General features: G+C 39.0%; 1 protein-coding gene across 1 annotated transcript in view; it reads right to left on the bottom strand.

Annotated features, from left to right (window-relative positions):
• Nucleotides 1-25,441, bottom strand: part of LHFPL3 (LHFPL tetraspan subfamily member 3) — a 561,268-nt gene that overhangs the window by 146,737 nt on the left and 389,090 nt on the right. Inside the window, exon 2 of the mRNA XM_065938455.1 lies at nucleotides 20,198-20,434. Within this exon, the coding sequence (XP_065794527.1) occupies nucleotides 20,198-20,434 (237 nt within the window). The remainder of the gene's footprint in view (nucleotides 1-20,197; nucleotides 20,435-25,441) is intronic.

The raw sequence follows: 25,441 nt of genomic DNA, 5'->3' as shown, positions 1-25,441 counted from the left end.
TAAAGTTTTATAAAAAACTCCTAATTTCATCTCAGAACTTGGTTAACAGGTCTACATTTGTTCTGGATTCAACAGCGGGTTTTCCCTCTTCATTTCTTAAAATAATACCCCCAAATAGCACTTTCTACTCAGTTGTCTACTTTAAGGATAGATCTCCACCCCTCTGCACCTCCCACCCTCAGAGCCCAGAGTAAGACTTACCTACCTTTGGTTACTTTACTTATTGTATTAAGGTTAATACCACACTAGTCACTGGGCTTCTGCCCTACTGTGTGGGTACTTCTCTCTGTGAGAGAGACTCGCTCAGGCCCACTTTTTGCATTGTCTGGCATTCAGTTTTCCTGCTTTTTCGCTAGGCTGTGTTCCCTCTCTCCTGTCATTCAGTACCACTTGTCAGGGTCCATACAACTTACTTTGACCAATGGAAGGTTAGCATTGTGACACAGCAGAGGCTCAAACACCCTAAGCTGTTGAGCTTGATTTTTCTGTCCCTTGTCATCACCTTGCGAAGGACATGCTGGCCTATTAGTTCCAGGAAGAACATGGACACATGGAGCAGAATACCCCGAGACAAATCTAACCCAGATGCTCCAAACCCAGGTAACCCACCGACTCGCAAGGAATAATAAATGATTGCATTGAGCTACGGAGTGTTGGGATGGTTTGTACACAGCAATAACTCCCATCCTTCCCACCCTGTCATTACCACAAGGGACAGCTCTCCTCTTCTCTATTTCATAGGATTTTTTTCCACCTTACTTCACTATGTCCCAGCAACCGTTGGCAAAAAGTGGGACCTTCTATGGCACTAGGGAAGTGGAAGAGGAAATCAGGGGAGGATATAAGGGCAAAGGAGAAGACTGATGCTAGTTGTGAGATTCCTATTAGGAGGATGAAAAACTTAATTGTCACCATACTCAGCCTGCTCCTGCCTCAATTCTTCTATCTCCTTTCTCTCCCCCAGTCCTAATTTCTTACCCTTAATAAACATTGTTCCCACAATCAATCTTCACAATGAGGCTGAAGTTATACTGTATTTATTGCTAACATTTGATACTAACCAGATATATTAAGCACTGAGCTAAGCACCTTACTTAGATTTTATCTTTTAAACCTCACTATGATGCTGTAAGATAGATCATATGATCTACATTTTACTTCTGAAGAAGCTTAAGAGACATCAAGACTCACAGCTAATAAGTGGTGGAGCTGAGGCTCCAATCCAGGCAGCCTGATGTCACAGCCTGGGTTCTTTCCCCCCACATCCCACTGCCTCCTCTTGTTGAATCCCCGTGTCCCCATTTCCCACTGTCATTCTCCTCACCCACTGCACAGACACACAATAATGAATGTACTTTTATTCTAATATGTTTTATATTACACTGTGGACCACTGTTTGATGTGTATTATTTTTAATTTTTGTAAATAGTATTTTATTAATCATATTATTTCTTTTTATTTTTCACTAAGCATCTTGTTTTTGGTACATTCATGTGGTCATGTGTTGATTGTCAAAGCAATCCTGACAAAAATGAACAAAGCTGGAGGTATCATCCTTCCAGACTTCAGATTATACTACAAAGCTATAGTAATCAAAATAGCATGGTACTGACACAAAAATAAATACACAGATTAATGAAACAGAATAAAGAATTCAGAAATAAACCCACATGACTATCATCAATTAATCTATGACAAAGGAGGCAAGAATATACAATGGAGAAAAGTTTCTTCAATGAGTGGTACAGGGAAAACTGTACAGCTACATGTAAAACAGTGAAGTTAGAACACTCCCTCACACCATATATAAAAATAAACTCTGAATGGTTTAAAAACCTAAATGTAAGATATGACAGCATGAAACTCCTAGATGAGAACATAAGTGAAACATTCTTTGACATAAATCATAGCAATACTTCCCCAGATCAGTCTTCCAAAGCAAAATATAAGTAAAAGCAAAAAAATTTTTAAATGGGATCTCATCAAACTTAAAAGTTTTTGCACAGTAAAGGAAATCAACAACAAAAAGATGACCTTGGAAATGGGATAAAATATTTGCAAATAATGTGGTTGACAGGAGGTTAATATCCAATGTATACAAACAGTTCACCCAACTCTCTCTCTCTCTATATATATATATATAAAACAACAATACAATAAAAAAATTGGCAGAAGACCTAAACAGACATTTACCCAAAGAACACACACAGATGGCCACCAGGCACTGGAAAAGATGCTCAACATCACTAATTATTAGAGAAATGCAAACGCAAATCAAAACTACAGTGAGGTATCACCTAACACCAGTCAGAATGATCACCACCAAAAAATCTACAAGTAATAAATGCTGGGGAGAGTGTGGAGAAAAGGGAGCCATCTTACACAGTTGGTGGGAATGTAAATTGGTACATATACTATGGAGAACAGCATGGAGGCTCTTTAAAGAACTAAAAATAAATTCAGCACCACCAAATCAGCTCTTCAACAAATGCTAAAGGATCTTCTCTAGATAGGAAACACAGAAAGGTTGTACAAACGTGAACCCAAAACAACAAACCAAATGGCAACGGGACCATACTTATCAATAATTACCTTAAATGTAAATGGGTTGAATGCCCCAACCAAAAGACAAAGACTGGCTGAATGGATACAAAAGCAAGACCCCTATATATGCTGTCTACAAGAGACCCACCTCAAAGCAAGGGACACATACAGACTGAAAGTGAAGGGCTGGAAAAAAATACTTCACGCAAACGGAGACCAAAAGAAAGCAGAAGTTGCAATACTTATAGCAGATAAAATTGACTTCAAAATAAAGGCTGTGAAAAGAGATAAAGAAGGACACTACATAATGATCAAAGGATCAATCCAAGAAGAATATATAACAATTATAAATATATATGCACTCAACAAAGGAGCACCGCAGTATGTAAGGCAAATGCTAACAACAATGAAGGGGGAAATTAAAAATAACACAATAATAGTGGGAGACTTTAATACCCCACTCACACCTATGGACATATCAACTAAACAGAAAATTAACAAGGAAACACAAACTTTAAATGACACAATGGTCCAGCTAGACCTAATTGATATCTATAGGACATTTCACCCCAAAACAATCAATTTCACCTTTTTCTCAAGTGCACACGGAACCTTCTCCAGAATAGATCACATCCTGGGCCATAAATCTAGCCTTGGCAAATTCAAAAAAACTGAAATCATTCCAGTCATCTTTTCTGACCACAATGCAGTAAGATTAGATCTCAATTACAAGGAAAAAACTATTAAAAATTCCAACATATGTAGGCTAAATAACACGCTTTTGAATAACCAACAAATCATAGAAGAAATAAAAAAGGAAATCAAAATATGCATAGAAACAAATGAAAATGAAAACACAACAACCCAGAATCGATGGGACACTGTAAAAGCAGTGCTAAGGGGAAGGTTCATGGCAATACAGGCTTACCTCAAGAAACAAGAAAAAAGTCAAATAAATAACCTAACTCTACACCTAAAGCAACTAGAGAAGGAAGAAATGAAGAACCCCAGGGTGAGTAGAAGGAAAGAAATCTTAAAAATTAGGGCAGAAATAAATGCAAAAGAAACAAAAGAGACCATAGCAAAAATCAACAAAGCTAAAAGTTGGTTTTTTGAAAAGGTAAATAAAATTGACAAACCGTTAGCCCAGACTCATCAAGAAACAAAGGGAGAAGAACCAAATCAACAAAATTAGAGATGAAAATGGAGAGATCATAACAGACAACTCTGAAATACAAAGGATCATAAGAGACTACTACCAGCAGTTCTATGCCAATAAAATGGACAACTTGAAAGAAATGGACAAATTCTTAGAAAAGTATAATTTTCCAAAACTGAACCAGGAAGAAATAGACGATCTTAACAGAGCCATCACAAGCACGGAAATCAAAAAACTGTAATCAGAAATCTTCCAGCAAACAAAAGCCCAGGACCAGACAGCTTCACAGCTGAATTCTACCAAAAATTTAGAGAAGAGCTAACACCTATCTTACTCAAACTCTTCCAGAAAATTGCAGAAGGCAAACTTCCAAACTCATTCTATGAGGCCACCATCACCCTAATACCAAAACCAGACAAGGATGCCACAAAAAAAGAAAACTACAGGCCAGTATCACTGATGAACATAGATGCAAAAATCCTTAACAAAATTCTAGCAAACAGAATCCAACAACATATTAAAAAGATCATACATCATGACCAAGTGGGCTTTATCCCAGGAATGCAAGGATTCTTTAATATCTGCAAATCAATATAATACACCACATTAACAAATTGAAAGATAAAAACCATATGATTATCTCAATAGATGCAGAAAAAGCCATTGACAAAATTCAACATCCATTTATGATTAAAACTCTCCAGAAAGCAGGCATAGAAGGAACATACCTCAACATAATAAAAGTTATATGTGACAAACCCACAGCATACATTATCCTCAATGGTGAAAAATTGAAAGCATTTGTCTTAAAGTCAGGAACAAGACAAGGGTGCCCACTCTCACTACTACTATTCAACATAGTTTTGGAAGTGTTGGCCACAGCAATCAGAGCAGAAAAAGAAATAAAAGGAATCCAGATTGGAAAAGAAGAAGTGAAACTCTCACTGTTGGCAGATGACATGATCCTCTACATAGAAAACCCTAAAGACTCTACCAGAAAATTACTACAGCTAATCAATGAATACAGTAATATCGCAGGATATAAAATTAACACACAGAAATCCCTTGCATTCCTATACACTAACCATGAGAAAACAGAAAGAGAAATTAAGGAACCAATGCCATTCACCATTGCAACAAAAAAAATAAAATACTTAGGAGTATATCTACCTAAAGAAACAAAAGACGTATACATAGAAAACTATAAAACATTGATGAAAGAAATCAAATAGGACCTAAATAGATGGAGAAATATACTGTGTTCATGGATTGGAAGAATCAATATTGTGAAAATGGCTATACTACCCAAAGCAATCTATAGATTCAATGCAATCCCTATCAAGCTACCAATGGCATTTTTCACAGAACTAGAACAAATAATTTCACAATTTGTATGGAAATACAAAAAACCTCGAATAGCCAAAGCAATCTTGAGAAAGAAGAATGGAACTGGAGGAATCAACCTGCCTGACTTCAGGCTCTACTACAAAGCCACAGTCATCAAGACAGTATGGTACTGGCACAAAGACAGAAATATAGATCAATGGAACAGAATAGAAAGCCCAGAGATAAATCCACGAACCTATGGACACCTTATCTTTGACAAAGGAGGCAAGGATATACAATGGAAAAAAGACAACCTCTTTAACAAGTGGTGCTGGGAACACTGGTCAACCACTTGTAAAAGAATGAACCTAGAACACCTTCTAACACCATACACAAAAATAAACTAAAAATGGATTAAAGATCTAAATGTAAGACAGAAACTATAAAACTCCTAGAGGAGAACATAGGCAAAACACTCTCTGGCATAAATCACAGCAAGATCCTCTATGACCCACCTCCCAGAGTAATGGAAATAAAAGTAAAAATAAACAAATGGGACCTAATGAAACTTAAAAGCTTTTGCACTACAAAGGAAACTATAAGCAAGGTGAAAAGACAGTCCTCAGATTGGGAGAAAATAACAGCAAATGAAGCAACAGACAAAGAATTGATCTAAAAAATATACAAGCAACTCCTGCAGCTCAATTGCAGAAAAATAAATGACCCAATCAAAAAATGGGCCAAAGAACTAAACAGACATTTCTCCAAAGAAGACATACAGATGGCTAACAAACACATGAAAAGATGCTCAACATCACTCATTATCAGAGAAATGCAAATCAAAACCACAATGAGGTACCATTACATGCCAGTCAGGATGGCTGCTATCCAAAAGTCTACAAGCAATAAATGCTGGAGAGGGTGTGGAGAAAAGGGAACCCTCTTACACTGTTGGTGGGAATGCAAACTAGTACAGCCACTATGGAGAACAGTGTGGAAATTCCTTAAAAAACTGGAAATAGAACTGCCATATGACCCAGCAATCCCACTCCTGGGCATACACACTGAGGAAATCAGATCTGAAAGAGACACGTGCACCCCAATGTTCATCACAGCACTGTTTATAATAGCCAGGACATGGAAGCAACCTAGATGCCCATCAGCAGACGAATGGATAAGGAAGCTGTGGTACATACACACCATGGAATATTACTCAGCTATTAAAAAGAATTCATTTGAATCAGTTCCAATGAGATGGATGAAACTGGAGCCCATTATACACAGTGAAGTAAGCCAGAAAGATAAAGACCAATACAGTATCCTAACGCATATATATGGAATTTAAAAAGATGGTAACGATAACCCTATATGCAAAACAGAAAAAGAGACACAGAAGTACAGAACAGACTTTGGAACTCTGTAGGAGAAGACGAGGGTGGGATGTTCTGAGAAAATAGCATTGAAACAAGTATACTACCAAGGGTGAAACAGATCACCAGCCCAGGTTGGATGCATGAGACAAGTGCTCAGGGCTGGTGCACTGGGGAGGCCCAGAGGGATGGGATGGGGAGAGAGGCGGGAGGGGGGACCGGGAAGGGGAACACACATAAATCCATGGCTGATTCATGTCAATGTATGGGAAAAACCACTACAATATTGTAAAGTAATTAGCTTGCAACTAATAAAAATAAATGGGGAAAAAAAAGAACTAAAAATAGAGCTACCATATGATCCAGCAATCCCACTCCTGGGAGTATATATTTGGAAAAAATAAAAGATACATGCATCCCAATGTTCACAGAAGCACTGTCTACAATAGCCAAGATATAAAAACAATACAAGTGCCCATCAACGATAAGTGGCTTAAGAAGATGTGGTATACATACATGATCAAAGTGTGCAGGAAGAAGTGGCGTATATACACAATGAAAGTGTGAGGGAACTCAGACTTTCTGTTTGGTTTTGGTGTAAATGGAAAACTGCTTTAAAAGATAAAGTTTATTAATTTGAAAAAAACATTCCCTAGAGCTGTTTCTTGGAACTACTGAAGCCACCTTTTCATTTTTTAATTTTATTTAAAATAAGCATCCCCAGGTACATATTTTTCTCATAGAACTTTGATAGCTACAAGAGACTGAGGACAAGAAAAGGGGGTGCAAAGGATGAGATGGTTGGATGGCATCACTGACTCAATGGACTTGAGCTTGAGCAAACTCAGGGAGATAGTAAAGGGCAGGGAATACTGGCATGCTGAAGTTCACGGGGTCACAGAGAGTCAGACACGACTTGGCGACTGAACAACAACCTGAAATGTATTGTTTTAATAATAATAAAGTTTGTTATCTAGTGGTTGTAAATTAGCTGGTGAGGGAAAGGATCAATTTAGAGTGCATCAGGAGAGAGAGCCAGAGGGAAATGGGTTTTGAATAATGAGGGAGGATTTTTCCCCATTTAAGCTTCTAATAAAATTTTATTATTTATGTTTGTTTGACTTATGGATTATATTTGCCATGAGTATGGTGAGGAAAATAAAGATGTGCTCTGATGCAAACACAGTTACACACTAGCCTAGTGGCACGAAATTTTTATCACCCTGTGGACAAACTGAAAGGACTATATTCTCCTATATTCAGGAGATTCTTGTCTTTACTGCATTTTCTGCCTTGGTGGAGTCCTTTCCCTCCACCACTTCTGAACGATACCTCTCACAGACGTTTTTAAGGCCCTGAGTTTGCCTCTCACAGTTCCACAATGCAGTGAAGGACTTCGCAGCCAGGCTGGAATTGGCTAACATGGTAAAGAGCGAGTCTCATTTCCATTAGGGGGTCATGGATTCTCCTTGGTAACTGCCACTGAATTTACAGAGCCAGCTATAAGGTTTGAGCTCTTCGAGTAGCAAATGTAAAGGAATAACTCCTCCCACATCCCACCCCTGCTTATCCTGAGATATGAGTATATGCAGGAAGATTATAAAAGTCAAAGGAAAAAAAAAAAAAAACTTCCAACAAACCAACCCTCACCAGTCATATTAAAAATATTTGCAAAGCTACCAGATTAAAAAAATCATATTTAAACACGTGAAAGGAGCAATCTCTAGATTTTAATGAGGTCCCCATAACAACATAGAGTTAATAAGAACAGAGGGAGCCCCTGGTGCAGTGATTAGAGGGTGGGCTCTGCACCACATGAACCATGGCATACAAATAAGCTCTATATTATGTGTTAATATAATAAAAACTAAAATCAAACTCTCAAAGTAAACACAGTTGATAGGTGTCAAACACTGTGACAGTTTACACGCATTATTTTCACCAAATCTCTGTGAGGCAGGTACTATGAATGTCCTTACAGAGGAAGACACTGAGGCTTACAGAGGTTTACCCAAGTTCACAGGGCCAGCAGGTGGCACAAATCGATTTCCCAGGGCTGGCAGACAGCTCTGTTTCCAAAAATAGTAGCAACAGAACTATATTGTGGGTGCGTGCTCAGTCGTATCTGACTCTTTGTGACCCCATGAATTGTAGCCTGTCAGGTTCCTCTACCCGTGGGGTTTTTCCAGCAAGAATTCTGCAGTAGGTTACCATTTCTTCCTCCAGGGGATTTTCCTGACCCAGGAACTGAACCTGTGTCCTCTGCGTCTCCTGCATTGGCAGGTGGATTCTTTACCACTGTGCCACCTGGGAAGTCCAGACTATATCAGAGAGGTGATTATTTAGCCTATTATAGACTGAAATTACTATTTTCATGGGTTACCTGCTGATTTCAAAGTATAAAAATTAGAAATGATTTGAGACAGTCTTTATTTCCCTACTCTGTGGCTCTGCTCCCTTATCTGTAAAATGAGGTGCTGGATGAGGCTATTGGTCCTTAGCCCTGGCTGCACATGAGAAACTCCTGGGAGTTCTTGTACTTGGATCCACCTCATGCCAACTGAATTAGGATCTCTGCAGTGGTGCCCAAGCACTGGAATCTACTTTAAAGCCCCCCCGCCCCCCAAGGTGATTGTAAAGAGTCAAGTGATTTATGCCTCTAAAAGTCCTTACTCTGTATTTCAACACTTCTTTAGTTTGATCACTCAATACATGAGAGGGGAGAGTTGGTCATTCACTCTACATCTGAAAAGTTATGAAGCCCACCACTAAGACTTTCTCTCAGGTTGATTAAAAAAAGAAACAAAAAACTAACTAACCAGTCACTCATGTTTTTAGATTTTTCTGAGAATGAGACTTCAAGACAGTGTCATCTGGTAATCTGCTACCTTATAATAATAGTCAACATAGTATCTTTGAACATCTTCAGGGAAGGTGTTAATTTTTTTTTTTCTTTTTCTTTTAAATGGGTGAACTGGAAACAAAGCTCCCAGAGCCCAGATAATTGCACTTCTCTTGTCAGGACAGTCAGAGAATGTCTCTTTCATTTTGGGTGCTGGCATTGGCACCAAAAGGCCAGCCCCTGGTGAGAAACTATCAGGCCAGCAGATGGAGTTTGCTCATGTGACTTCTGGGCTTGTCACCTTCTCTGGGACAAGGGACAGTGTTCTAGATTCTGTGTGGAGAACTGCCTCTTCTAAGGGCTCTGGGTCAGAGCCTCCTTCAGTGAGGGCCGCAGCCTCACCTGCTGCCCTGAGGCGCTGTGGCTGGCTTTTCTCCAGTGACCAACCAGTCTCGTGGCTCTGTCAGAACACGTGTTGGGGTGGCTGACACTAACACCACAGCTGCTTTTTCTCCCTGGTTGAATCCTGCCCTCCAGATCTCTTGACGATATTGCCACTCTCTCTCTTGTGGGCTCGACAGCACATCGACTTGCAGACAGCGTTGGGTAGCAGTTGTCAGAATTCACATTTCACCTCCTGGTTATTCCAGGGACATCATCAAAGGTGACATGAACGAATTAAGTTAGAGAGATGATATCTGGTCAGGCTGAACTGATCTTTCTCTACCAAATCCAAGGCCCAGATTACATGTGCAGTAAACCAGGAAGAAAAAGTCAGTGAAATGCATAAATAGCACTTGCTGAGGATCAGCTAGTTGACTGACTGGAACCCTGGTGACAACTGACTGGTTGTCACCCTGATGGTCCAAGGGTGACAATGCTGGCAGTTACAAGGGACTTTTCCTCAGTTTCTAGAGCTTAGATTTTCAACAGGCTGCTCTAAAATGAATGTTTTAGCAGTAAGAGAAAACTCCCCACCTCTCCATTCTGACTTGTCCTGTCCACAACACACCTACTGCATTTTTTCATTTCTTTACAGTTGCGTTCTTTTTTGTTTATCTAACACTAACAGACTCGATGCTTTTCTGCAAGCTGATTTTTTTAAAGCCTCTCAGCAGATGAAACCTTGTATATCCAATTGTCCTTGGGAAGCAGTCTCTGCTTATTATAGCGTCATCTTTCACTGGTGCTGGAGTGAGGTAGCTCAGGGATGGGCATGCTCTCACTTTACAGACACCAGGTACCAACAAAGTTACCTGCCAAAGCCACGGGTATGAGAATGGGATTGGACTTCAGAAATATAACCTAATACATGTAACACTACCTGTTCTCCCCAAAGAGACAGAGGGCAGACCCTGCCCCACTTATTCAGGAACTCCTGGTGTCTATCATCAGGCTTGGCATACACAAGGGGAGGAAGAAATGTTTGATGAGTTGACTACCCTGGTTTTTCCCCTCGCTCAGCACACAGCAACTGCACGGCCACATTTTTGTGGTTGTTGAAATAAGGCCTAAAGAGGTGCACTTGTGTGTCACAAGTGGCAGAGTTAGTACATTGTCCTAATATGCTATTCTTTGATTCTTTAAAAATACATGTGAAGGAAAAACTGCTTCATGTACAGAAAACATGTTAGGAGGGAACATTGTTTACAAAATTCTTTCATGTAATTGATTCAATAAAAATAGTGTTTAAATTTATTAAGCATTTACTATTTCCTGACAACTATAATACTGGTGATAAGAGATAAATAAGATATAGTTTTTATTTTCAAGAAACTTAGAGTAAAAAATGTTATTTGCAGGGTTTTTGTGGGAGGTGGTCATATTCTGTGAAGCACTGTGTAGTCTACCAGGATCTTCTATCCATGGGGATTCTCCAGGCAAGAATACTGGAGTGGGTTGTCATGCCCTCCTTCATGGGATCTCCCCAACCCAGGGATAGAACCCAGGTCTCCCACATTGCAGGTGGATTCTTTACCAGTTGAGCCACCAGAGAAGCCCTGAGGCACTAGCAGAGAACTCCCTATTTCTGCAAGTAATCTCAACATTTATTTATCTCAAGAGTATCTGCTTGGAACTGTGTCCTTACCTTCCTTACCAGATATTAAAAACAACACTCTTTCTCCTTTGTCAGGGCCAAGTGAAGAATCAGGTTACAGTTAGGGGCAAGTGAAGTGACAGGTTACATTTTCAGTGTGTTCTCTGACCGGGCAATTGAATATCAGTGAGCATGTAGCAAGAATGTAAACATCATTTGCCAAAAAAGTTTCATGTACACTAAAAAAAGAAGTCTGAGTAGGGAGGCTGAGGCCCAAGGAGATTTAACTAGAATTAAAATTAAGAACACTAACATTTCACTTGGTAGTTGTTCTTTTCCAGGTAGGAAACATGAAGAGAATTAGAGACTTCAGCGTGAATAAGAGAAAAAACTAGAGGGGTTCATTGTTAGGAAACTAACTAGATAAACAGGAAAAAACTAAATTACTTGAGCATATTTATGGGGGGAGGGATTTTCAGAGGTATATTTGTGGCCTAGAAACTTAAATATGTAGATGAGAAGACCAGAAATAAGAGATTTTCCCTGAAATAGAGTTTACTTTAATGACTGAGTCCATATTACATGTAAAAGACAGCAAATTTAGGAAGAGATAATGGATCTTAATTAATTAATTTATTTGATCATTAATTTCAAAGACTGAGGCGCCTACTGATGCAATCTAGAGTACATAGATCTGAAATTGGACACAGTCTTAATAAAATAAAATTAAAAAATAATTGGCCACAGATCAGTAACTTAGAAGTAAGTAAACAAAATCAATAAACTTGAGTGGCCCCTCAAACTTGGGAGGTGGGGTTATGATATTCCTCAAATTTTCAGCTCTCATGATGATACTGTTAAAACAGGGAAGTAAGGGGTAGGGAGAAGCAGGTAACTTTTAATCTAACTACAGGACTTCATTTAAAGTTTTGCTGGAATGTTGAAAATTTACTGGTAGGGCTAAGTGTTAGATTTCATGTTTTCGTTGTATACAATTTCTTTTTTATTTTTCACTCCCTCCTTCTTCCTTTCTTTTAGCTGCTTTGATGTTTACCTAGAGATTCTTTCTCAGTCCTGATCTCAGGGACTGAAAAGATCACTGAAATGTCAAAATTGCTCTGGATATTGGAGTAAAGTGGTTAGAGATTGAGCTTGCGTGACAGTCACTCAAAGTCCGCCTGCCTTTGCCCTCGGATTCTTAAACCACTTCATACTGGCAGTCTAATCGGGGAGGGCTGAGAGGAAAACACTTGCTCTGAGGGCATCATTTCAGGTTGGGTACCCATCAAAGGGAGAGCTTCCTCTTCAAGCGCACCATGGTACATTTATGATCTCAATGTGAATTTGTTGGATAGACTAGAGTCAGTCTCACGACAACATCTTAGATGTTGTCCAAGTTACCTCGGCATAGAGGGTCAGCTGAAGGAGACGATCTCTAGCAACACGTCCATGGGCAACTGTAAAGTTCTCTTCCTTCTCCCACACTTTTGGACGTCCTCCCCCTCCCCAGTGTTGCACTCTGCCCTGGCACCTAGGGAAGACAGCGGACAGCACTGACTACACGGGTGCCTGCAGATGCCCAGCAAGACATGGAGAGTCATGCTGCTGGTGAATGTGTAACTTTAACCATTACAGACACAGTAACTATTTCCACATAAATCAGGAGTCTGAAGTAGAAGAGGGGTTAGCTGTGAGTAAATATCACAAGGATATGGGCTTCCCTGATGGCTCAGGTAGTAAAGAATCTGCCTGCAATGCAGGAGATGCGGGTTCAATCCCTGGGTCAGGACGATTCCCTGGAGAAGGAAATGGCAACTACTTCAGTATTCTTGACTGCAGAATCCCATGGACAGAGAAGCCTGGTGGACTACAGTCCATGGAGCTGCAAAGAGTCTGACATGACTGAGTGACTAGCACTTTACTTTCACTTTAAACATTAAAGGAGGCATGTTTCAACTTAATAGAAATAAAAACTTTCCAAGGTTAAGATCTGTGTAACAATGGAACGACCATTTCATGAGCTAGAGATGAATTCATTAATTCAGTCATTCAATACATAATTATTGTATACTTACAAATGCCATGCATTATTCTAGGCACTGAGGATACAGTAGTGAACAAGAGAGAAAAATCCCTGCCCCTGTGGAGCTTTTCTGGGGAGACAATTAACAACAACAGCAACAACAAAAGAAGCAGAATATCCAGTGGGCTGGATAAAATACATGTGTCAGAAAACATTTTAGAGAGGTTGGCCAGGGAACACCCCACTGAGAGGGTTATATTTGGGTAAGACAGGAAAGATATGAGGGAGCGAGCTTTGAGGGTTTGAGGAAGAACATTTCAGGCAGAGGGAACAGCAAATGTAAAGACCCTGAGATGGGACCACCCCTGGAGTGTCTGAGAAACAGCAAGAACGTCAGTGCGTCTGGAGCAGAGGAAACAAGGAGAAAAAGCTCAGAGGAGGTCAGAGTGGCCAGGATGGAGGCAGATCTGTCTGGTCTTGCACACCCTGGGAAAGGATTCTAGTTTTCACTCTGAGTGCATCATCCAGTCACTGGAGGGTCCCGAGTTGAGGAACAGCATGATCCAGCAACCCTTCTTTAAGAGGATTGCACTGGTTCTGCTCTGCTAAGACTTGGCCTGCACCAGGGTGGCTGCAGTGATGGGACAGAGAAGGGTGAGGATTCTGGGTGTCTTCTGACACAACTGAGCAACTAAACGACAACAAGAGCAAGTTAATACAAGGACTGATAACTGACTATGAAATTGGGCAGTTAGGACACTAGGGGCGGTCTTCATATGACAGGGTCCATGTAGAGCTGGGGGAGAAAATGTGGATGAAATGAGCTTATGAAAGAGCAAGAAGCTGCAAGTATATAAAACCATTCTATGAGCACTAAGGTCTGTTTCAACTCTCAGATTGATTTGAGTCCTTCTGAAAAAGTGTCAGGATATATGCTATTTTTTCAATGTACACTCTGAGATGCTTTAGTGACCACAAGGACTTCATTCAACACAAATCCCATTGGGAAACACAATTCACTGTGGCCTTGTTAAAACTTTAATTCAAAGTACTTGAAGGTTTCCTGATCTTATCTCACTAGGTTTTTATAAAGTTACAGAGTCAAGCAAGAGGATGAGTTTTAAACCAAGGCTATTCCCTATTTTCAAGTGTATTAAGTGTATTAAGCTTTTGTTTGAATACTGTTATCTAAAAGTTACCAAATGAAAATAAGACTAAACTCTTACTTGTACAGGGCTGACTAGTCAGTGGAAAGCAACAGAATCAGCATGCACTAAGAATTGATTACTTCATGTTGTGTAATAGAACTTGAAATTCTGAGTAAAATGATTTGTGTTTGAGTCCTGGATCCATTCCTTCCTAGCTGTGAAAATTTACACAAAATATTTAACTTTTACAAGCCTCAGGTTCTGACATGTAAAACTAGGATGACAGTAACTATCCCACAGGATTATTCCAAAGATCAAATAAAATGTCATTTGGAGGAAATGATTAGCAATAAGCGAAGCCTATATCAACATGACTGATTATAAGTTGCTTCTATACTCATGTTTTTGTCAGATTCTCCCAACTCTATAGAGGAGGCAGAGATGGGTGTTACTGTTCTCATTTTAAAGAAAGTGAAGCAGAGGCTCTGAGATGTTAAGACACTTATTCAAAGTCACATGACTAATAAGTGCCAAAGTTGGGACCAGAAACAGAGTTTGGGTCTGTGATCTGGGGCTCTGTTCACTGTCAAGGCATCCACATGGAATCTAGTGGGGCAAGGAGTCTCCTCTGCATGGGACTGAGTTTCTAAATCTGACTCATTCTCCTCTTGATGGTATGAATGAGTGGGGCTGTGGGGAGGTACATGGCTAAGGAAGAAACACTGAGGCATCCTCGACCTCCTTCCTTTTGAACTTTCTTTCCCTTATCTTAGTCACCCCTGCATTGCTAACACATCCCTAAAAAGCATTCAAGGACAACCTTAAAGGACAGCTCTGAAGGTGTCCCTTGAATTGGAATATTTTACAGCTGGAAGAAACCTCAGATGTCATGTAGGCAAGCCTGCATTTTACAGACAAGAAAGCTGAATTCTGGGACTATTAAGATATGAACACAGAGCCCCTCAGGTCACATCACACCAGCTCTTGGCAGTGAGCGTTCTATCCACAGACCACATTGCCGCCCACAATGAGGTCGTGGCATGGCATGGTACCTTCAGTCAAAATTCTGAAGTGTTAAAAAAAATTCAGAAGTGTTTCTCAATTAGTTATTTACGTAAAATGAATTTATTGTTAACTCCCCCTATTATAGCATTAAAAAGAGCTTAAACCACTTAATAAATGGTAGCTGAAGTCATCTCTTGATGGATAATGTTTTCTCATTTGCAGTTGAAGTGCTAGAAGACAGAGTGACTTTAAAACTGCTTGAGAGGCCCCAATTATCTGATAAGCAGTTCCAAAGACCATACACACAAATGCAGAAACAGACCTCTTTATGAGTGGTGTCTGACAAGGAAAGAGATATTTATGGCAAAGGAGCTCTGGAAAATGTAATTATTTATCCTTTCACAATTAATGAAAGAAATTGAAAATGAAGCTTTCATTTCAAATCCTTTTTATCTGGATGAAACTTTAATTTTACATAATTAAATTGACTTCACAGTTCAGTGGTGTTAAAATATGCAATTAAGCAGCATAACGAGGTTAAATGCCTAGTGTTGTTGGCTCATTTAGAAATCATGCTGTCCAACTCCCAAACAAGATGAACACCTGCCTGTCTGCATCTATCCCCAGATCCAGGGACAGCACACAGCCAGCAGGGCTGGCCCCCAGATTCAGGGGACACAGCGATGTTTTCTTGCATATGCTAACTCTTGTATACAGTGAGCTGGGTATTTAAAGTTTTCACTCCTTTTTTGTTTTTCAGTGGAAGCTTTTGTGGGGCATGTAAAAATATTTCAGAAGTCTGACTGACTGCCACAGATGATTAACTTTATCTCTTACAGAAGTTCCCTCTAAGATAACACTTGCATCATCAAAGCTGTTGCTTTTGGTTTGGTGAAAGAACATCACAACTCCTTCATTCAAACTTTGCCATTTCACGATTTATGATAAACTTCAGCTTTGAGCTCTTTCAAATTATGTTTACATTCTTTGAAAAGAAAGGCCTTATGAAACGCTGTGAGGGGTGTGGTATGGGGACATGGAAATGGGATCGAGGTGAGGTCACTGGAAATCCATCTTAAGAGGCGGAGGTGGATGTGTTCATCTGAGCACCTCTCCTCTTTTCTCTTTGAAAAGCACCTTCAAGAAGATTAGTTCATGATTCTGGAGCATATAGGTCAACAATCAGAACTGAGTGTCCTTCCCTTCTCTGCTATGGTCTGTAACAGTGATTCTTGTTTTGACCACTGGGGTGGCTGCTGGGAAACACTCATAGATCTAAGCAGTATCTTATTATACTGAACCCATTTGGTGGCTTCTCTAGATACACAGGGCAAGCACGTTCTTATATTAATTATAAAAAACAAATGAAGAAAAATGATAAGGGCTTTCAGGACAAACTTCTTTGCATTGGGGGGCATATGCCACAGTTGCAGGTTTATTCTTCCTATATTGGTCCCACTACTTGCTATAGGGTGTAGTTTGTTATGATGATTGGCAGGTCATAAAACTGGAAGACTGTAAAAAGTATTACAGTGGGTGTGGCGATATAACCTATACATGAATGTACAAAGTTTTCTTTTTCTGAGCCAAAGCTTCAATTACGGTACTGTCTGGTTCCATGATACTAGAAGTCATCATGTAGTTTATAAAATCTCCTAAAATTCCATGAGCTAGATCTGCCTCTTGTTTTACTGCATTGCCTTGGAACCCAAAGGAGGCCTTAGCTACCAAAGGACATAATGTTAGTTTTATTAGAAAAAAAATTTATCATGAGAAACAGTTTCAATAAGGGAGAACTTATAATAACGTAGCCATGCAAATTGTACAAGCCCCTATTTATATATAACCAATTTCATAATTACAAATTATTTTTATAGATCCTCAGGGAAGTGAGATCTAACAGAAGGTAACATCAAGGTATTTGGTTTTGGTTATTGTGTGCACTTCAAAGCAATTAAACTACTGGTTAGTGAAACTATGCCTATACACAAACATACATACAAACCACTGATAGGCTTTCTCTCAAACAACCTAAGGTTTTGCAAGTTTCAACACTGAACAAGTATTTGAATAATAACAATAAAGGCTACCTTGTACAACTGTAAATCTATAATTTCTCAGAAACATTCAGGTGTGATTACATTTTATACAAGGCTTAGACCTGCTCTGACTTTAAAAAGACCTTATTATTTAAGAAATGCCTGGGTAATAAAACTGTTGACATATTCTCAGAGTTCTAGGAAAAGGAATTGCAATTGTGAAATAAAAATGCAGTAGAATTGAAATATTTTATCAGTATGGCCTGATGTTCTCTGCTGCTTTACTAGATCTATCTTTTGTGATCTAGATGAACTGCTACAGATTTTAGTTCTTCAGAACCAGATGGAAGAAACTATGGTCTACACCCTATATGATACACCCAAATGCAGAAGATCAACACGAAAAATTATATACAGATAGTCCCTAAACCTTATATTAGTTTCTTTTAATCTTCTTTCCCATTAAAGCTTTTACTAAGGTGTTTCCAATATATCGAGTTGAAAATAACATTTTCTTTAATAAAGACCTAGATAGAAGGAATCAGACATCCACATTTAATTGAATTAACTGGAAGGAAAGATTCATCTTAAAAACTGTTTATTATTATTCTATAATCCTCTTGTTCCTTCCTGAGGTATGAATTCAGGAGAATTGTCAGATTCTCATAATATGAGATTATGAGTGAGAATTCTCAGTAGTCAAGTGAAAACTTTCCTGGTTTTGCTAATTTTTTTCTTCTTGTTATATGTGGTCAAAGAGTACCTGGAAAGTTAAAGGTTCTTAATGTAACTTTGATTTGTACAGTGAATAAATAGCATTCTGGGTGGTGGTCAGAAACAAGCATTTGCAGAACAAAGTAGTATTTTTTTTAATTCATTCTCTAGGGAAAGTTATTCTAATATTAAGCTATCTTTACCATGAAATGTGAAGTGAATTTAACAGGACAAAGACCCATGTACATACAACAAGTCCCAAAGACAATAGCCAAGGGCACCAAATTAATGAGTACATGTGAAAGCACTTTAAATCTGCAACATGCTTTGTAAGTGTAATTACCATCTTCACATGGTCCTTTTTATGTAGAATAGGCAACTTTGAGAGGGAAGTAGTTGTGTTTTTAGGAAGTTTAGCACTACTCCCTTATGAAAGGATTATTTTTGTGTTTAGAATACTTCTGATAGAACTGAGTAAACCATTATGTTTTCTGTCTATAAATGAGGGAGATAAAGGGCTCATGGGTGACTGCTACTCTCCTAGACTTCTCTATTTATTTCTTTATATTTCATGGTTTACAAGCATAAAGAGTAATGCTCTAAACATAAAGCTTACTACACCATCATTACATGTGACATTCATGTAGGTGCTAACGTATGCTTATATTTGAGGCAGTAAAGAGTTTTGAAATAGACACTACTCGAAATAAACTGAATTTCATAATTCAAGGATGGATTTAGTTCTTAATTAGGGAAAAAAGCTAGAAGGCTGCGCCACTTAATTGAAGGTGGCTCCAAAGTATTAAAGAGAATATAAAGATAAAACAATTTAAGGAAACTAAGGCTTTAACAAAACAGAGACAGTAAAATTCTATCCCAAGAAATTGGTTTAGAAATCTGGAAAGAAAATTAAAAGATTCATCTTGAATAATGACTTGCTACCTCTTACTGGGATACTATAATATTCATATATCATTCATTAGTCAATGTTCTATTTTCTATCCTAGTTTGTGTGTTGTGTGTGTATGTTTCAGAAGGCATTTTCTTTTTGAAAAGAAATTTGAGGACTTTGATTACCCAGATAACACATTTAAAATTCAGCTAATTAAGCAATTACTGAAATAACTTACTGTAACTATTTGGGGTATCTCTACCTCTTTTGGAGAGATTGAGTCTAAATTCAAATATAGTGAGTAGCTGAGTAAAGATGCTTATAGATGATTCTCAAAGATTCCCCAGGCATTTATTTCACTTACTGTTTAGCGAAGTAGAGAATGCTCTCCTCTCTCTCTCTCTCTCTATACATACATATTGTATCATAACCATGAACTCAGAGAGGGAAGGAAAAAGAAACTGAAAAAGCATTGAAATATAATGGACTCAGAGAGCCTCAGAAAGGGAAACACAAAAATACACTATTTTAATTGTGTAAATGTCTTAAATTATGCTTGAGGAAGTCTAAACTAGACACCATGAAAAGATGCAGCATCTGCTTGTCCCAAACTCCCAAATCATCCTTTCCCTAACCCTCCACCTCCTTGGTAAACCCTAAGGTTGTATTGTATAGCAGTGGGAATTACATTCAATATCCTGTGATAAACCATACTGGAAAAGAATATGAAAAAGAATGTACACCTTGATGTACAGTAGAAATTAACGTTATAAATCAACTATATTTCAATAAAATAGATTTTTAAAAACATGAACAGTGGATAAACATCAAGGTCCTACTGTATAGCACAGGGAACTATATTCAGTATTTTATAATAAACCATAGTGGAAAGGGACATGTAAAAGAATGTAGATACATTGTCTCACTGAATCACTTTGCGGTACAGCAGAAATTAAAATAACATCGTAAATCAACTATACTTTAGTTTTTTTTTAAAAAGCAGCAAATCAGACCAAGAGGGGATGCTACCAGATGCGAAAGGATGGAGAAGGCCGTGTTTTGGGCTGTGGGGTCAGAGTTCCCCAAAGCAGCCTTACCTTTGTTTTCTGCCTTCAGTTCTTCTGCCATCAAGCTGTCCTGTCGGTTACCGAGCACGAATGCCAGAAATGAGAGGATGAGGGCGTCCAAAATCCCAATGATAGCCAGGATGTAGGCCCAGCGGACTGAACAAGCCCCAAGAGTGTACTTGTCTGTCTTTTCTCCACACATCCGTTTTACTTCATCTGAATCCCAGCCATCAGGGAAAATCATACAGCCAAGCACAAGGCAAGCAGCTTAGAAAGAGGAAAAAGAGAGAAAAAGACTTAACATAAATTTCACTTTAGCAAATACTGCCACTGTGTGTCAAATCCTTGTCCAAATTCTCCATGTAAAGAACAACATGTCTTACTGCTGTCCAACCCTGACTGGCTCTCCCTCCCCACCAGTTAACAAAGCAGCCCGTCACTCTGCAATGAAAGGGGCTCTGGGAACACTCTTTACAGTAGGACAGAACATTAAGAGAGAGATCGAGGTAGGTTGATCAATAAGAAACACCCCCCCCAAAAAAAAAAGTCGAATTTTGGCATGCATTTGTGAGAAGGCTTCCACTGCAAATAGGCCCACAAGCAATCCTAACACTGCAAGATGACAATTCAATTCTGGCTTTCAAGAGCTATGACAGCAGTCAGATAAGGGATTAGGTGTGGGATAACATGGAGATACAAGAGCATATATTGACTCTGAGTCACAGTAAAAAAAATAGTTTCATATTGTGACCAACAAACACACACACACACACACACACACACACACACTACGAAGTTTCTTGAAACTATACTTACTGCATGCAATGCACTCTGATTATTTTCTATTCTGTTCTCTGTTCTATTTCATTTTTAAAAAGGTTGAAAATCATGGCAACACAGTATGGCACTGCAGAGCTTTTATTTAATATGTAAATTCAGGAATTTAAGGAGAATGCTTAGTACTTGTTCTACTTCTCAAAAACCACCATGTGAAATAAACAAATACTTTTTAATAGAATATATTTATTTGAAGGCTATCACTGCTACTCTCCTTACATTTAATCAAATTATTTTGGGGTAAGCAGTGACAGTGTTAGGTTATATTCTGAATAGGTGGTTCATCCATTAATTAATTCACTCATTAATTCAACAACCACTTCCTGAGCGTCTCTGAAGGAGTACCAGACATAGTTCTTGGTGCTAGGGATACAGGGATCAAGAAGAGAGACATGGCTTATGCTACCATAGACTTTATGTTTTGTCAGGGAAAGAGGACAAAAGAAAATGAATAAGCACCCAAATAAAGTAATTTTAAGTTGTAATAAGTAATAGGTAGGAAAGAAACAAAGGGTGTAGAGAACAGAGAGTGGAACCTTCTTCAGAGAAGGTAAACAGATAATGCCTCTTGAGGGAATGACATTTAAACTAAAGCCCCAAACAAGCAAAGCACTAGACATGGGAAATGGCAACAGCATGTGCAAAGGCCCTGAGGTTGAAGAGAGGCTTGGTGTGTTTGAGAAGCTACCAGGAGATTAGTGATGGGGCTGGAGAAAGTGATCATGTTGAGGCATCCTTGCAGGTTATCCATTTGCAGGGCACGTAAATAAGAAAACTATGACGGCACAACCAAGTTAAGAGTTCTGTGATTGTCAGAGATAAACAATCCCTGAGGCTGGCAAGAGGAAGCTGCATATAGCTCTTGCCTCACTGCTACTTACTGAACAAGCCGGAAGTAGACAACTACTTTCTTACTTCTTAACAGAAGCACAGGTCTACAAGGCAGGTCTGGAGAAGACAGATACCAAGGGGGGCGACAATCAGGAAGACAGCCTGGGAGAACTCTGCTTTAGCGTTCCTTTTGATTTTACAGAATGACAGTTCAAAACTTCAGGACACACTTGGTTGCTCTTTTCTCTTTGCCCACATCCCAAATGTTAACATGCTTGCCTTATCTATCCCTGCAGTATCTCTATATACACGTGCCTACTTTAAGTCTTTGTTCTCTCTCAAAGGGAACCCTAACTTCCCTCTGCCTTCTCTTTGCCTTCACTCTATTTCAGATCAGACATTACTGCTCATACTCAAAATGTCATGCTGGTTCCCACTGGTGCTGAAGAACACTTAAACACTCAGCCAGGTATTCAAGGCTCCACGGATCAGCCCCTACTTATGTTTCCAGTCCTCCTCCCCTTTATATGCTCCACTTCATGTGGGTTGTAATATGCATGATTGCCTGTCTATGCACCAAGTTTTGGGATCTCTGTTTTCTCCTCTGCCTAGAATATTTGCCACTACTATCCTTAAATATTCTACCCTTATTTTTTTATTGTGGTAAAGTCATATAATATAAAACATACTACTTTAACCACTGTTAACTGTACAGTTCAGTGCCACTAAGTACATTCACATTGTTGTGCAACTCTCACCATCATCCCTCTCCTGTATTTTTCACCTTCCTTAGACGAAACTCTGTGCCTAACCCCCTGGCATCTGTCAGTGTGCTGTCTGACCTAAGTATTTAACTACTCTGGGTAACCTGCACAAGGGGAATCCAACAGTACTTGTCTGCACCTAATGTATGTGCTGTGCTTAGTCGCTCAGTCGTGTCTGACTCTTTGCGACCCTACGGACTGCGGCCCGCCAGGCTTTCTGTCCACGGGGATTCTCCAGGCAAGAATACTGGAGTGGGTTGCCACGCCTCCTCCAGGGGATCTTCCCCACCCAGGGATCAAACCCAGGTCTCCTGCATTGCAGGCGGATTCCGTATTGTCTGAGCACCAGGGAAACCCACACCTAATGTATACTGGAAAGCATTTTTAAGGTTAACTTCTTTATGTCCCACAAACATCCTGCACCTTCTCCTCCCCACCCTGTACCCTATAGTAGGCCCTCACAGCCACCTGCTGCATACACAGTAGTGTACACATGTCAACCCCAGCCTCCCAACCCATCCCACTCCCCTTCCCCCTGGTGTCCATATGCTTGTCCTCTGTGTCTCTTTTTTCTCCTGCTTTGCAAATAGGTTCACCTGTACCATTCTTCTAGGTTCCACATATATGTGTTAACACACAAATAGCTCATGCAGCTCAATATCAAAAAAACAATTAAAAAAACGGGTAGAAGACTTAAATAGACTTTTCTCCAAAGAGGACAGACAGATGGCAAAAAGGCAAATGAAAAGATGTTCAACACCACTAATCATTCAGTTCAGTTCAATCGCTCAGTCGTGTCCGACTCTTTGCGACCCCATGAATCGCAGCACTCCAGGCCTCCCTGTCCATCACCAACTCCTAATCATTAGAGAAATGCAAATCAAAACTCAGTGAGGGAACTTCTCTGATGGTCCAGTGGCTGGGGTTTCACACTCCCAATGCAAGGGGCCCAGGTTCCATTCCTGGTCAGGGATCTAGATCCCACATGTCACAACTAAGACCTGGTGCAGTCAAATTAAATAAGTACTAAAAAAGAACCTACAATGAGGTACCACCTCACACTGATCAGAATGGCCATCATCAAAAATATATTTACAGACAATAAATACTAGAGAGGGTGTGGAGAAAAGAGAATGCTCTTACACTGTTGGTGGGAATGTAAAGTGATACAGCCACTATGGAGGACAGTATGGAGATTTCTTAAAAAAACTAAAAATAAAACTATCATGAGATGGTTGGATGATATCATCAACTCAATGGACAAGAGTCTGAGCAAACTCTGGGAGCTAGTGAAAGACAGGGATGCCTGGAGGGCTGCAGTCCATAGGGTTGCAGAGTCGGACACAACTGAGCGACTGAATAACAAATGACTTAGCAATTTCACTCAAATTTTTTTTAATTAACTTATTTTCTATTGAAGGATAATTGTTTTACAGAATTTTTCTGTTTTCTGTCAGTCCTCAAAATTTCACTCAAATATTTAACATTCAGTCAAAAGCAACATTCTTCACAAAATAAACCATCTCAAATTCTTCTTGGCTTACACTGTTGCCCTTCTCTGAACTCACATAGCTGTTGACTGTACTGATCTTAAACATCTTGTTTTTTAAAACATGTTCTATAGTTATTTATTTACAAGCATTGTCTCAATTACAGACTATAAACTTTCTAAGGAAAGACTCCTGGGTTAAGTCATATTTATAGCACCTAAATCAGTGCCTTGTACAGATTGGCATTAAAATGCTTTTGAATGGGAAAGTGAATAAAGAAATAATCAAATTATAGGACCTAGACAGTATACTCTAAAATACAGTTTATAAAAGTCAATATCACAACTACCAAAAGTCACAAATCTAGTTAAATATGGATTCATATTTCAGTGACATTTAACAGAAACAATTTTGTTATAACTAGACAACAGAGTACAAGTGCTTGGGAGTTTAGAAAAAAGTGAAGCTAATGATCTTCCATTCCTTCTGTAGTTTCTAGCATTTGGTACCAACATGCTCTCCAGGGCACTTCTAGTAGTAATCATTTTTGTATTTTAAAAATATGTGGTTTCCATGAGTGAAAATTCATTTTATTTGCAAAGACCCAGGTTTTAAAATACAAACTATACCTCAGAAAAACACCTCCAAGGAAGCTACATTACTTGGAATATCTTTTAATATATCCTAAATGCTTTTTTAACAATTTTTATTAATGAGAAAATTACTTTCTTATAAGAAAAAGAGGAAAATTAAAAAATTTAGTGAATGGGAATCACTTGGAGAATGGTAACTTGTAGTTTTAGCCAAATTTAACACACATCACCAAGTGACCCAGGCTCAGGCAGGGTATTGGATATTATAGGTCAATTTCGCTAGAATAGGATGTTTGTGGAATGCTGACATCAACAAAGACATCTTTTCTCAAGGTCTTTCTGCACTGAAGGTAGACTATCTCAAAAGTTTCCATTTCTGGAAACTCTGACTATCACACTGAGATAAAAAGAGCAAAGATAGAATTCACACTCTGAAGCTAAAACCACAGGAGAATATGAGTGGCAATTCATTATTCCCCATCTTCAAAGTATATGATTGTCTTAATCAAATTTTAAGTGAAGAACCTGGGAAAACAGAGACTATACAACATACTGTTGTGCTTCATTTTATACAATTGCTATTCTCCTGAAAGTAACAAAAATACAATTTTTGAAATGCAATTTTCATTTTCTATATAGTTTAAGCGAGTTGGCTCTTCAGAGAAATCTTAAGATAAAACCTGGGCTGATAAGGTTGGGTTCTGGCCTCCCAGGGTCAGGGGAAAGGCTTAGGTCCCCCCAACCCACCCCACAGGTGTG

Source organism: Muntiacus reevesi, chromosome 6, assembly GCF_963930625.1.
Source record: "Muntiacus reevesi chromosome 6, mMunRee1.1, whole genome shotgun sequence".
NCBI classification, from domain to species: domain Eukaryota; kingdom Metazoa; phylum Chordata; class Mammalia; order Artiodactyla; family Cervidae; genus Muntiacus; species Muntiacus reevesi.
The sequence above is the reverse complement of the archived record's forward strand: the minus strand, read 5'-3'. Positions and strand labels throughout refer to the sequence as shown.